The sequence below is a fragment of the Cavia porcellus genome, unplaced genomic scaffold (assembly GCF_034190915.1).
Source record: "Cavia porcellus strain 051 isolate PalLab524CR breed Dunkin Hartley unplaced genomic scaffold, mCavPor4.1 scaffold_22, whole genome shotgun sequence".
NCBI lineage: Eukaryota > Metazoa > Chordata > Mammalia > Rodentia > Caviidae > Cavia > Cavia porcellus.
The window spans coordinates 20,724,379-20,738,635 of record NW_026947505.1 but is presented as its reverse complement, the minus strand read 5'-3'; the positions used below and the strand labels follow the sequence as shown (position 1 = coordinate 20,738,635).

The following is a 14,257-nucleotide window of genomic DNA, read 5'->3' as shown; positions in this document are numbered from 1 at the left end:
AACCCCTCTTCGGCTGGAGGTTTAGCTCAGCAGCATAAGCACCTGCCTTGCAAGCAGGCGGTCGTGAGTTCGATCCCCAGTACCGATAAAAATGAAAAAGACAAAAAAAAAAGAAAGAAAGAAAAAAGAGAAACACCCTCTTTGGGTCTGGGGGTTTAGCTCAGCGGCGTAAGCGCCTGCCTTGCAAGCAGGCAGTCATGAGTTCGATCCCCAGTACCGATAAAAAGGAAAAAAGACCACAAAAAAAAAAAAAACCACCCTCTTCATAATACTCCAAGTCTTCCTGGACCACTTTGCTCGTACCTCCTGTGTGCTGAGGGTCGTTCCTGCCAGATTTCTGCTTCCACTCTCCAAAGACTCACTGTAAATTCTATGTTCCTGGACCCACTTTTGACAGTTCTTAGTACTCATTAAGTTTTTTCTTTCCTTTTTGGAGACAGAGTCTCCATAGTCCAGGCTGGTCTTGAACTCACTATGTAGCCCAGGCTGACTTCCCACTCCCAGCATCCTCTTGCCTCAGCCTCCTGAGAGCTGGCATAAGTACTCCGAGCTTTAGTATGTGTCCTCTCTCTCCTGCCTCTGAGTCTTGTCCTGTTTGGGCCTCTGTCCAGCACTTAGTTACCAGTCGTGGTAAAACACAGTTCCCACAAACTGAAGTCCACCACGGAGGGTGGGTCTACCATGACCTTACACACCTCCTAGGGACCCATCCCTCACTCACACCCGCACACAGAACCCCACCCACTGAATCAATGATCTTCCCTTTCTCCCTCAATGCACCCACACACGTCCACTGCACTTGCCTGTTATTCTCCAACAATTTCCTTTCCAAGATGATGCAACAAGGCGAAAGCGAGTTATTAACCCCTTCTGCAATTCTCAGGTCCCAAGCCTGCGACTCCGGCTTCCCATTTACAGTGTCAGGGGTGCAGGCACAGGAGTATGGGGGCTTCTGGCCCAGCCCTGCAGGCTGCTTGGGACCTGCACCCCGGAAAGGAGCTCCCAGGGAAGGCGGGAGACTGCCTCTGCCCCAGCAGCTTGCACCCCTGACCTCCTTCCGGAGACTGAAGCATTCCTTGCATTCCTCCGTCGTGGCAGAGCAATGGTTTACCAGAGCAATTCCAGAAGGGACTTGAAATCTGTCACTGCTGCGAACCTGCAAGCCTAGATAAAATTGTGGGGACTATCCAGCCAGCACACAATCTCTGCATCAGAATAAATAGACTTTTGAACATACAAAGACCTCAATGCATCTTTCATTAATTTTTTAAAAATCTTGTTTAATAAAAGCAAAATGTTTTATTATAAAAAGCCTTGTTGTCTAAAACTGCTTTCTAATTTCCTTCTCAGTACACTTTTACTTCTGAAAATTTTTCTTAAAAAGATAAAATAATTTTTAAATTAAAAAATAAAACTACGCACACAGCTGGAGATCTGCTCCCATTACAATTATTTCAGGCTCACTGTTGCTACACTAGCTGGGTCCAGCCCTCGGGAAACCCTGTGATAATGAGCACTACGCTCCCTTGGGAAGTCAGCTCCCTCGGTAAGGCTCCACCACTTCCCAAGGAAATTTGTGCTCTTTTTCTGTATTCTGCATCGACATTTCCATTTAAATACTTACAGTAACAATGAGACAGGAACTCGTGTCTAAATATTAGTTGCACATGCCATCTGTGAAACAACTGTTAAATTCATCAGAGCGCTGGGCACAGTGGCACATGCCTGTGGTCCCAGCCCTCAGGAGGCTGAGGCAGGAGAATCAAAACTTCAAGCCTAGTTTGGATTATACAGCAAATTCAAGGACAGCCTGGACTCAAGAGTCCGGCCCCCCAGTTGTAGAAAGTAGCTATTTGTTAGCAATCTCCTGCAGATAACCTTATGCACCCACCCCTAGCCATTTACACTATAGCATTTAACAGCTACAAATTCAAAATAGACCACATGTACCATTAAACTTGCTTGGGAATTCACGACTGCTAGTGTTGCATAAGGGTGTGTTACCTACGTACCCAAATGAAGGATCACTTCAGAGAAGTCTCTAAAGCAACATTCTTCACGCAGTTTGTTATAGAGCATGTTTTAAAATTATCAAGAACAAACAAGAATGGAGCATGTAAAAAGGCTAGGGACTGTATCACAGCACAACATACTTCAGAGTAAAGAAAGCTGGCCAAAGCGCTGGCCTGGCAAGTGCAAGGTCTTGAGTTCAATCCCTGCTACCACAAAAAATTAAAAAGTAAGAAAGCTACTCTATTTCCCTGAAAATAAGACCTAACTTGAAAATAGGTCCTAGTGTGATTTTCCAGGATGCTCATAACATAAGCCGTATGCCAAGAATAAACCCCAGGGAAGAGCATCAAGCCAGATGGATGCATTTAGTACATATGTTGCAACACACAACAGAAATACTGAATTACAATGATATTTAGGAAGATGACATGACCATAATGGTATAAATGTAGTTTTTACACATGAATAAATGTAGATTGCTATACAGGAAAGAAAAAGAAGACATTCCCTGAATATAAGCCCTACTTCATCTTCTGGAGCACAGTAATACGACTCAGTCTTACTTTCAGGGAAATACGGCATGGAGGACACATCGAAGCTCCTCTTAAATAAGCAGTGAGGATGGCCGATTGGTCACTGGAGTCAAAGCAAAACCCAAACCTGTAAAGGCTCAGCGTAGCAAGTCACAGCCCAGGTCCAGAGAGAGCAATCCCTCAACCATCTTCCCAAGCACCACACAGGAGAAGGAGGCATTGCAGGAGAAACGTTATCTTCAAAAGAAAGGACGTGTGTCCCTCGGAACCCAGTGTCCACCTGCAGAAGGAAGGACCACCCAATCCTGGCTGTATCTGCTCTGGGAGCTCTCCTTGCCTATCCCCACAACTGACTCTCCAGGGGCACTCCCAGCCCACCACGTAAAAGCAGCTTTCTGAGACCCTCGGCCCTTACACCACGACCTGCAGAGGCTACCACAGACTCTTCTTCAAGCCCCAGTTCGTGCTCTGAGAGGCTGAGTGAGGCAGGAAGATCCCAGAATCAAGCCTAGTGCTGAGCAAGTTAGTGACTTACTTAGTCTCAAAGAATGAAAGGGGCGAAGCATTTAGCTCAGAGAGAAGATGCTGGGTTCAGGAAGAGGGGGGAGAGTGCCAGGCTGTAACAATCAAGAGATGACCTCCCCATGAAAGATACCAGCTAAGGGGAGCTTGGTGAGTGCCTGCGGGGGTCAGGGTCAGGGCTGAGCCTGAGGTAGGACCGTCACCGGAGCCTTGGCCAGCCTGGACAACACAAGAAACCCAGTTTTGAAAAGGAAGACTGAAAAACAAACGGGGGGCGGGGGGATGGGCAGGAAAGGAGGGTGGAGGAAGGGAAGAAAGGAGGAGCCTGGCGTCCTTAGTGTCTGGCTGTTTGTGAAATCCCACTGGAAGCCAGAGTGGTGGAGCGGGCCTTCCTGTCTGGCTACTGGAGAAACCGAGTCCGCCCATGCTCCAAGCACTGCGAAGTCCTGACTGTGACTGCTCGAAGGCTCAGGCTCAGCCACCTCCCGCACCACAGGCTGAGACCAATGTCCCAGGACACTTCCTTCGTCAAGCTCTCATTCGTTCCCAGGGGGATCAGTGCCCAGACCTGGCCGGCCCATGGCCATCCTCCTTTACCTGTCGCCCCCGGATTGGAGCAGTGTCCTATCATATCCACAGAGGCCAATGAACCCCTCCTCCAGCACAACAGGGTGCCCACCTGTGCTTCCATTTCTCCATCCTTCCTGCACCAATGCCACTGCCATTCACCACTTCACTAAATTCAGGGCCTCAGCAGTGAGCTAATCGACGGCCTTTTCTTTTTTTAATTTATTTTGGGTTTTTCTGAGACAAGGTCTCACTGTATAGTTCAGGCTGCCCCTGAATTCAGGATGTGGCCCAAGCTGGCCTGGAACTTGCAGCAGTCCTCCTGCCTCAGCCTCCCACAGTGCTGGTATTACAGGCGTATGCCACCATGCCAGGTTTTATTTTTATTTTGAAGTGAAGTCTCACTAAATTACTCAGGCTGGGCTTGAGCTCGTGAATTCTCCTGTCTCAGCTTTGGGGACCAACCCAACTATCTTCAGTGTATAATATCATTACATACATGACAAGCAAACACATGACCTTCTGAACACCTGGTCCCAGCTTTGTACTTCTGAACACAGGGACTCGCCACAGCCATGAGACTACATAACACCTAAGGTGTGACATGAGTTGTTTTTTTTTCCACCCCAGAACTAGGGGTCCAGAATGTCATCAATTCTTGGCAAGAACTCTACTGCTGAACTATAGCCCCAGCCTAGAACATAAAAGTATTTTAAACTCTAAGTTTGGTATTACAACTGACAAGATGTTTAGACATTCCACGATGCTATTAACTTACTGTACAAATAAACTAAAGCAGAAAGACCAGGTGTGGTCGTGTACACCTGTAATCCCAGCACTTTGGAGGCTGAGGCAGGAGGATCCCAAATTCAAATGCAGCCTGGGCAACTTCGTGAGGCCCTTTCTCAAAATAAAAAGGTACTGGGGAAGTAGGACAAGGATATAACTCAGTTGCATAAGCACCTACATGGCAAACACAAGGTCCTGAGTTCAGTTCCCAGTATTAAAAAAAAGGGGGACTGGGGAATGTAGTCCAGTGATAAGTTTCTGGATTCATCGCCAATACCAAATTAACTAATTAATAATGTTTTTAGAAGGCCAGGAATATACCTCAATGCAAACGCCCTCTCTGGGTTCAACCCTTAGTACTGGAGGGAAGAAAAAAGCCCTGAATAAATAAAAAAGGAGAACTCTGACTTGAGAGTCCGGTGGTAACACTTACACTCAGGGCTTTGGGAGGCTGAGAAAGGCTGATCATAAATTCGAGCTCAGACTGGACAATTTAGTAACTTAGCAATACCGTGTTTCAAACCAACAGCAAAACTAGAGTGGCTAGAAATGTAGCAAAGGTGTGGGGTTCAAACTCCAGGATTGAGTAAAAAAAATGTTTTCATCTTTTTTGAGACAGGATTTCACTATGCAGTTGAGGTTGGCCTTGAACTTACTCTGTAGCCCAAACTGGCCTCGAACTCACGGTGATCCTCCTTCCTCAGCCGCCCCAGTACTGGGATTACAGGAACTCAAGCATATTTAAAAAAAAAAAGGTTTATGGAATTCCCTTTTATGGAAAAGCTTATGTAATTTACGAATAAATAATCAGCCAAAAAAAGCCAGAACTCTATATATCAATTTAACATCTTAGATTTGTAACCAACACCACAAAATGGAACTTTAAAATAAATTGTTTTCAGTGGGCGTGGTGGGGCTCACCTTAATCCCAGCACTCAGGAGGTTGAGGCAGGAGGATTGCTGTGTGTTCAGTGTTCAAGCCCAGTTTGGGCTACACAATGAAGTGAAAGCTAGCATGAAGGGCTGCGAATAGGGCTCAGTGATAAAGAGTTCTTGACTTGCATGCATAAGGCCCTAGGTTTGATTCACTAGCACCACCCTATGCATGCACACAGTTAACCTCATCTACATAAGGAGACCTTGTCTCAAAAAAACAAAACAACAAAACAGTGACCCATAGCTACTGCCCAACCCTTGTTTTGAGACAAGGTCTCACTAAGTCACCAAACTGCCCAGGCTGAGCTCGGTCTTGCATTCCTCTGGCCTCAGCCTTCTGAGTGCTGGGATTAAAAAAGTGTGCCACACCACACCCCTACACTCTGATCTCCACTTAAATTTCACTTTCTCTCATTTACTAGTCAAAAATAAAACAAACTGAGATAGGTGTTGTGGGGAATGTCTATAATCCCGGCACTCAGGAGACTGAGGCAGAAGGATCATTATGAGTTCCAGACCAACCTGGGCTACAAAGTGAGCTCAAGGCCAGCCTGAACTGCATAGTGAGACCCTGTATCAAAAAGATAATTAAGATAAAATAAAATTGTTTCACTCAAAGTGAGATTACAGTTAGGCAGAATGAAGCTACAGGATTTCACTACTGAAATGAGGTCTGGCTTGGAGGTGGAGGCTGGCCTTGAACTCACTATGCACCTTAGCTGGCCTCAGACTCCCCAGTGCTAGGATCACAAGCGTGGTGGCTCACACCCGAATCAGGGTTCCCCTTTTAAAAAAACATCTGCCAGAGCAACCCTCTTGAGACAAACCCTCTGAGCTTGCCTGAATTAAGGAGTCTGGCAGTGTCTGGGAAGGTCTACATTTTTCTAGAAGGCCATACTGCTGGATTTGCTGCCAACCATGCAGGGGCCAGGCCCATCCCCACTCGGCTTCACTTCATCTGCAGCAGAGCCTGATCCCGGCATTTCATGGATCAGAAGGATGAAAAAATTTCTGGCAAATGCATGGGGGATTGTTCCCAGAGGAAAAATGTTAAGACTGATAGACGATGAACGAGGTCACTGTCCAAGCAAATAAAGACAGTGAGGATGGGGTGTTGCTCCAAACCCTGAGGCTACCCCACCACCACAGATGGAGGGTGGGGGGCGTGGGGAGAGAATAAGGTATAAGGAGAGGAGCCCAGCGCTTCACACTGAACTATTTCTCCATCCTTTTGCTTTGTGTTTTTTAATTTTTTTTTTTTTTTTGTCTTTTTCATTTTTATCGGTACCAGGGATCGAACTCACAACCGCCTGCTTGCAAGGCAGGTGCTTATGCCACTGAGCTAAATCCCCAGCCCCGTGTTTTTTAATTTTGATTTTGACACAGGGTCCCAGCGACTCCCTAAATTGCCCAGGTTGGGCTTAAACTTGCATTCTGCCAGCTTCAGCCTCCCACGTGCTACAATTATTCATTTATTCCTCAGTCTCCCAGAGAGCTGGATTATACTTAGGCCACCACCCCTGCCTAAAACCTTTGAAAAATTCAAAGGTAAACATTCAATGAATCCTCTTCCTGTTGGGCGTGGCAGTGTATGCCTGTAATCCCAGAACTCTGGAGGCTGAGGCAGGAGGATGCCAAGAAGTCAGTCTAAACTGCACCCTATGAAACCCTGTCTCAAAACACCAAAACAAAAAAACCGAATCTTGTTATGCAATGACTTTTTAAATTTTGGCTGGCATATGAAAGTATGTGTGAAATTTATTACTACTTACAAGTATCATCATCCTAACACTCTATTAGATGTATTAATGAATGAATAACAAAGTATTTCAGGAACAAGCTTCTAGCCTTACACTGCCTAACAGGGTTCTGATTTAAGGACTATGGCCTAACATCAAATAATTATAAACATGGATTTTTCACAAATTACTAGTGGGTCATGGTGGTGCACACCTGGGTCTCATAGTGAGTTCAAGGTCACCAGGTCTACACAATGAGGCCAGGTCTTAAAACAAAAAAGAGAGACAATGTATTGACAATTAGCTCTTTTTTTTTGAAGCCTTTTATTATTTTATTACAAATTTTTTTCATATCTAATTTGTTTTTTTTTTAACTTTTTTTTTTTTTTCGGTACCGGGGATCGAACTCACGACTGCCTGCTTGCAAGGCAGGCGCTTATGCTGCTGAGCTAAATCCTCAGCCCCTGACAATTAGCTCTTACATTAATAAGATGGCTGCTTTTCCCTTTCCCCAGCTCTCTTTTTTGGTTTTGTTTTGTTTTCTGCCATATTGTTGAACCCAGAGTCTTTTCACTATGTTACATCTCCAGACTTTTTTCACTCTTTATTTGATACAGGGTCTTACTCAATCCCCCAGGCTGGCCTGGAATTTCAAATACTCCTGCCTCAGCCTCCCAAGTGCTAGGATTATAGGCCTGCACCACCATGCCCAGCCCTGACTGTACTTTTCTCGGATGATGAATGCTATAAATACCCACTGGTACTCTACGAATGACTACAGTGTACAGGCTGATAGAGGTCAAGGGCGGGCACCATTTAGTTTGCGTTTTCTTGCTCTGTAAGTAAGGAAGTCCCTTCAATATTAACTTTGGAACAACGGATCCTCTTTGTTCTGTGTATGGTTTCCTCAGCCCTTCTATGTCTGCACACCAACTTCCTCCATTTAGCTCATGGAACACCTATCCTGGTTTGCAGGAGGGGTTGTTTGGCACAGTCAGTGTACATCTGTAATCCCACCTTCTCGGGAAGCTGAGGCAGGAGGATCACTGGCTTAAGGTCAGCCGGGCAATTTAGGAGACTCTGTATCAAGATAAAATTGTTTTAAAAGGTCCTGGAGGAGTGGGAATATAGCTGGGCGGCATGATGCCTGCCTGGTAAGCTTGGGGTCATGAGATGGATTCCAAGCAGTAAATATAAAAGTCCTGGGGATGAGGCTCAATGGTAAAGTACTTGTCTAGCATTGGTAGGGGAGGGGCAGCTGGGTTCAGTGCCCAGGAGATTGAGGTGGGGAGGAGACGGGGGACACGATGACACAAGCCAGGTCATTCTCCACTCCCATTTCATAACCAAAGGGCAGGCAGAGGAATCACAAGAGCTTAAGCTGGGGGAACCATTTATAAATGCAGGTGGCCTCGTCCATCTTAATGCCAGCACACCCTTTCATCTGCCGGCCTGGCCAGGATTCTTTTATTTGTGTGTGTTCTGGTGACTCATGGCTCACATTATCAACTAGAACAAATGACAAGAGTCTCCATCCCCGCACCTGCAGCAGACACAGCCTCACCCTCCCATAAAGGACCTCGGTTCCCTGGAGAGCTTTGAAGTCACTGATCCAACTGAGAATAAGAGAAAGGTAAGAAGGTCTGTGACTGTCCAGACAGCCTGCAGCTCAGCTCTGGGATTCAAGATTCACCAGTGCAACAGAAACCAATTTATCACGGACCAGGTCACCCTCTGTCACCACCTTCATGAAAAATACCCTCCTCCTCCAAAGACAAGGTTCAAAAACTAGACAATGGTGCTGAGTGTGGTGGCACACAGCTGTGAGCCCACTGTGCAAGAGGCAGAGGCATGGGAATCACCCAGAGTTTGAGGCCAGCCTGGGCTATAGTGTGAGTTCAAGAGCAGCCTGAGTTACAGAGAGGGCCTGTCTGAAAAAGCTAAGCAAGAGACAGGAAGAACACCGTAGGCTAATCTTCCTGGCCACCACCCCTATACACACACACACCATGGCCAGAACAGCCAAGTCTCAAAATTAGGCTTGGCAAAAAACCTGGCTGATCCAGCCATTTACCCCACTCCCTTACTTTACATAGACTGTAAAAGACTGACCAGAAAGGCCTTCCCTTTACTGAAATGCACCATAGATAAAGCCAAAACTTCCGCCTCGGCATATTGAAATGCTAAACTGGGACAATCAAAAGCTTCCATGTCCTCCACCTGAGAGGGGTCAGGGAAGGGTGCTTTGTAATCAAGAACTTAAACTAGCAGATTGGTGGCAAGGTGTGTTTAACCTAAGGCCCCAGGCCTTGGGTCCCATCCTCAGCACCCTAAATAGCTACAATTAGCAGAATTGGATTTGCTAAACGGACAAAAAATACATAATACAAATACAAGGCATTAGGTAGGAAAAATATCCCAACCACCTCGAGTGATTAGTGACAGGCATTCTACTCAAGGAGGGGAAAATGATGTATTGTAGACTAAATCTCATCAAGCAAGTTCAAGATGCAATTTTAGCAGGACATGTTGGCTTGCCCTTGTGACACTACCCCACGCAGGAGGCTGAGGCAGGAGGATCATGAGTTTGAAGTTAGCTGTAAGACATAGGGAGACCCTGTCACCACTCCCCCATCAAACAGACTGACTTGACTTAGCCAGCATTTGAAGCATAGCACCAACCTTGATAACCAGGTGTCAAAGGTTAGTGTTGGAAAAGTAGATAGACCAACTCCTCAGTCTCCAGTGAAAGCCAGTATCATCCTTGCTTATTCTCTAGACTGAGAGCCCACGATGTGCCAGGCAGCACACCACACAAGGAGCATGCCATTTGAGAACAAAACCCAACCAGCCCCCTGCCCCATGGTGCATTCAGTCTTGGCAGGGCACCCTGACACGCAGTGCCCAGAAAAAGGGTTCAAGGGGCCCGGCCTGCCTGATATTGGGAATGGGGGTGCTGCTGAGTCATTCTTAATCTCAGAGTCTTTTTGCAAAGATTTAGGTCTTCAAAACCTGAGTCATAAATTTTGCTAGCTGGAATGAAAAATTACACATACTTCAAGGATGAGTGGAAGTGTATTGATTTGCCTCCAAATTGATCACTGGGAAACCTGCCAACAAGTTCCATGATAGTGTGGATGCAGTTGAAATAATCTTCAGGAGGAGGGGAGTTGACGAGGATGACAGTCACAAGGAAGGAGCTTCCAAATTACAAGGGTGGGTGGGAAGAGAATGGAGTAAGCTATTTTTTAAAAAGCTTACATTTCAATAAAACAGGCCTAAAGGAGGTTAAAAGCCAAAAGGGGCAGGGAATGCTCTGATTGTAAGATTCTGGCAATTACACCTTTTAATTATTGGCATCACTAAACTTTAAACTAGAATCATTTTGCCGGTAGTTGACACCTAAATCAGATGCACAGGTGCGTGTCAAAACGTGGCTTTGAGTGCCAAAGAATGCAGATTACTTAGGCCATGATTTAGGCAACTTAGAAAACTACCCCATAAAACCGGGCGTGGTGGCTCATGCCTGTAATCCCAGTACTCAAGAGGCTGAGGCAGGAAGATCAGTGCAGATTTGAGACCAGCCTAGGCTACAAAATTCAAGGCCAAACAAACTGTATAGCGAGACCCTGTCTGAAAAAGAAAAAAAGAGAGAGAACGAAAAGTCCCCATATAACGAAGTCAGTTAGTATTTCAGGACAGAGGACTTTATAGGTAGTCGAACCCCCATTCAGACTGCCTCACTGGGTGTGGTGACACAGGCCTGGAATCCCAGCACTCAAGAGGCTGGAAGCTGAGGCAGGAAAATGGGTTGCAGGCCAGCTTGACTACAACATAAGCCCCCATCAAAACAAAACAAAAACAAAGGAGACAGCAGTTTCTCGGCCCAAAGAAGACTAAGGCAACTACAGAGGTCAAGGAATGCTGTCACAGATCCGTGAAATTTACCTAGATCAGTATTTTTCTCACATTGTAAACATTTCTAATGAGACAACTCTTTGGAGATCCTCATTACCCTCCGTCCTCAAATTCGACACAAGCCTTGTTTTTTAAGGGCATGGTCACCCACATCCTTCTAAAGAACTGAGGTGCTGGAAAACATATTTCAAATTCAAGGATCGGGTGGCTCAGATGAAACACTCCAGCCTGGGAGCCTGCAGGCTGGTGGAGTCTTCCCGGTCTATAGAAAAGAAGCAAAGCTCCCCGACGCCTTTGCTTCCTCCGAGAATTTTCAAGGACGCCCCCAGCATTTGTTTATCCAGCTGCGTCCACGGGCAGGGAACTGGGCGGGAGCAAGCGCAGGACGCCGGCGACTTGGCGAAACACGCCGTTTGTCCCTTTTGGAAACGTAAGCTCTGCCCAGTCTCCCGGCCCGCAGAGTGCTCCACCCCAAGACTCCCGCACCCAGAAGCCGCTGCCGCAGCGGCGCTGAGCACCATCTCGCGCTCCGGGCTAGCAGGCACGGAGGACGGGGGTCTGGCCCCAGCGCCGCCTCCCCGCACCTGCGGTCTGGGGTGCCGGGAGCCCCATTGCTTGGCGAGCACGCAGCTCATCGCCCGGGGTTGGGCGGCTCCGCCCGGAGAGTGCGGGGCAAGGCTCCGCGGCGGGGAGCAGGGGCGGGTTTTACTACTGCGGATGGCGCAGCCGCCTCCCCTGGGGACCCACGACAAAGCCGCAGGCCCCCTCACATACCGGCCCCACCCCAGCGCGAAAACCCGGCAAAGCCTCACAAGAGGGGTTCGCGCTCCCGAGTTTGTAGCAGGGCAGGACGCACTTAAGTTCTCGCCGGGGATATCAGGGGGGCCTCTCCCTCCCCAGGGCAGGTGGCCCCGCGCGCGCGCCTACCTTGGTGGCGGGGTCCGTGGCAGCGATGGCGGGGTCCGCGGCCGGGTCGGGCGCCGCCTCCTCCGAGGGGCCGCTGCAGGGTTCAGGCTCAGCCGGAGCATCGCCCCCCGCCGGCGCCTGCTCTGGGCCGCGCTGCCTGCTGGAGCTCCCTGCGCCCATAGCTCGCGTTGGCAACGCCTTCCCCAAATCCGAGAGAACGCGCGCCCGCGAGGTGCTAGGAGCGGCTACCTCACCGCGTCCTCCCGCGAACGCGCCCGGACTGCGAATGCAAGAGACGCGCTCGCTGCAAACTCCTTAAAAGAAAAAAAAAAAAAAAAAAAAAAAGCCACCACCTCTTCGCCTCCTCCCCGCCCTGTCCTCCTCCCCCGCCCCGTCGCGCCCTCGCTCCATCACATGAGCGCAGCCCGGACACGCCTAGCAGCAGCATCCCCAGCGGGCGCCAGGACCAGCACCGGACCCGGATCGGGACCGGAGCGCAGCGCCACCCAGCTCTCGGGAAGATGACAGCCGACCCCCAAAGTGCCACCCGCTCCTAACAGGGGCGGGAGCTACGGGGCTAACCCAGGGCTGCAGCAGATGGGCGGCATTGCAAAAAAGTGGGGCCCAAAGCGTCCCGAAAACACCGGGGTGGCCGGGTTTTGTTCAGTGATTGATGACCCAAGGCTGGCGCTTCTGCGGCGCCGGCTTGCAACTGGCCCAGGAGCGAGCCCCAGTCCCTATTTGCTTTCCTTCACATTGTGTCTGACTGTAAACCTTGCTCCCCCTGCCTCTTCGCCTTATGCCGGGAGGAAGGCGCGCGCTCCCAGCTCCTCCCGAGGCTTGGCCATATTAGGGTGGCTCGCGCGGCTGAGGGGAACGCAGGGCTCCTGCGGCAGCCTGCGGACGAGGTGGGCTGGGCAGCCCTGCTCCCCCACCGTCCGGAACCGGTGATGTCAGCCGACGCCATCCGAGGCTTGCAGCCCTCCTTCCCCCAGGGAGATGGGGGGAAATGAAGCCGTTACTGGAAATGCGCCTGGCCCTCTTGGAGGGCCTGACGCTGGAGGCCACCCAGCCGGGCCACTTGTCTCCATGATGCTGAAACACCGTGGCACGCGTCTGTTCCTTCGCCATCAGTGTTTTCAAAAGACAAGGCTTGGCATTCGGGCTGCCTAAGTGGTTTACTTTCTCTTCCTCCCTGTGAATATAACATGAGGAGCAGACAGTCCATAAATGTGAACTCAATTAAAAAAATTTTTTTGTAAATTATCTGGCACACGAGCATAAAGATATTGAGCCTGGGAGGCAAAAATTATACCAGTTGTGTATAACTGGCAATAAGGGCCTCCATTTGCACAAGTAATTGGAATCTACATTACAAATTTAAGAAGCTCAGGCTGGGACTGTAACTCAAGTGGCACAGTGCTTGCCTAGTATGCTCAAGGCGTGGGTTCTCCAGTGCCTTCATGAGAAAAAGAAAAAACTTGGAATATTGACACTAGATGCCACATAAATATATAGCACAAGTTAGCAGAGAATTAATATGAACTACTGTAGTTTAGCAGTGGGATATTTTGTGCTTTGTTCATTGTTTGTACCTTGAGTGTCACTGGCCAATCATCCAGCATAAATCTATTTTGTGAGTTTCTCATTTTTCTTTGCACGTTCTCACAAATTCTAGTCTTTGTGGACTTTATCCCTTTTAGAAACAGTGAACTGGACATGGTGGTAGATGCCAGTTATCCTAGCACTGACAAACAGTGAGACCCTGTCTCAAAAAATAAATAAAAAGGACTAAGGATGTGACTCAAAAGTGAAGGCCCTAGGTTCAATATTCAGTGTCGAAAAAAGAAAAAGGAAAAAAAACAGTATATTTGCAAAACACTTGGTCTTAGGAACCAACTCAATTTAAATTTTTAGTATTTAGGAAACATTATCATTTCATTCTGTAGCTGGCACTGTTGAAAGCACTTTGCATACAGATTAGGAATCATCCTTAGAGTAACTCCATGGTTTACTCATTGGCATCCCCCCCCCAAGGGAAGTCAAATTACACCCCCAAGGCTTCAGAGCTATGGAAGATTAAGGGATAGAGAGGGCAGGCCACTCCACAGGGCACACAGATTGGCTGCGGGCACCTCGGCCCGGCCCCGTGTGAGAAGTTTTCTGCTGTCCTCCTTCCCATCTTGGAGACGTTAGTGGGAAGGGCCATTTAGATGTCACTTAGGATAAGAGCTTAGAACCTGCAGGCCGGTGCGCACAACTTCTGTGTCAGGCCTGGGTTCTGTTCCCAGAAATTTCAAGACAAAGAAGAAAGCCCATTTCAGAATGATTACC

The 14,257-nt window shown here is 48.3% G+C and overlaps 1 protein-coding gene across 1 annotated transcript in view; it reads right to left on the bottom strand.

The window, feature by feature from the left end:
* The window catches only part of Akap12 (A-kinase anchoring protein 12), an 87,645-nt gene extending 75,378 nt beyond the window's left edge, over positions 1-12,267 (bottom strand). The window contains exon 1 of the mRNA XM_003468480.5: positions 11,945-12,267. Coding sequence (XP_003468528.1) covers positions 11,945-12,103 — 159 coding nt within the window. The 5' untranslated portion in view covers positions 12,104-12,267. The remainder of the gene's footprint in view (positions 1-11,944) is intronic.
* Between the last annotated feature and the right edge of the window lie 1,990 nt (positions 12,268-14,257).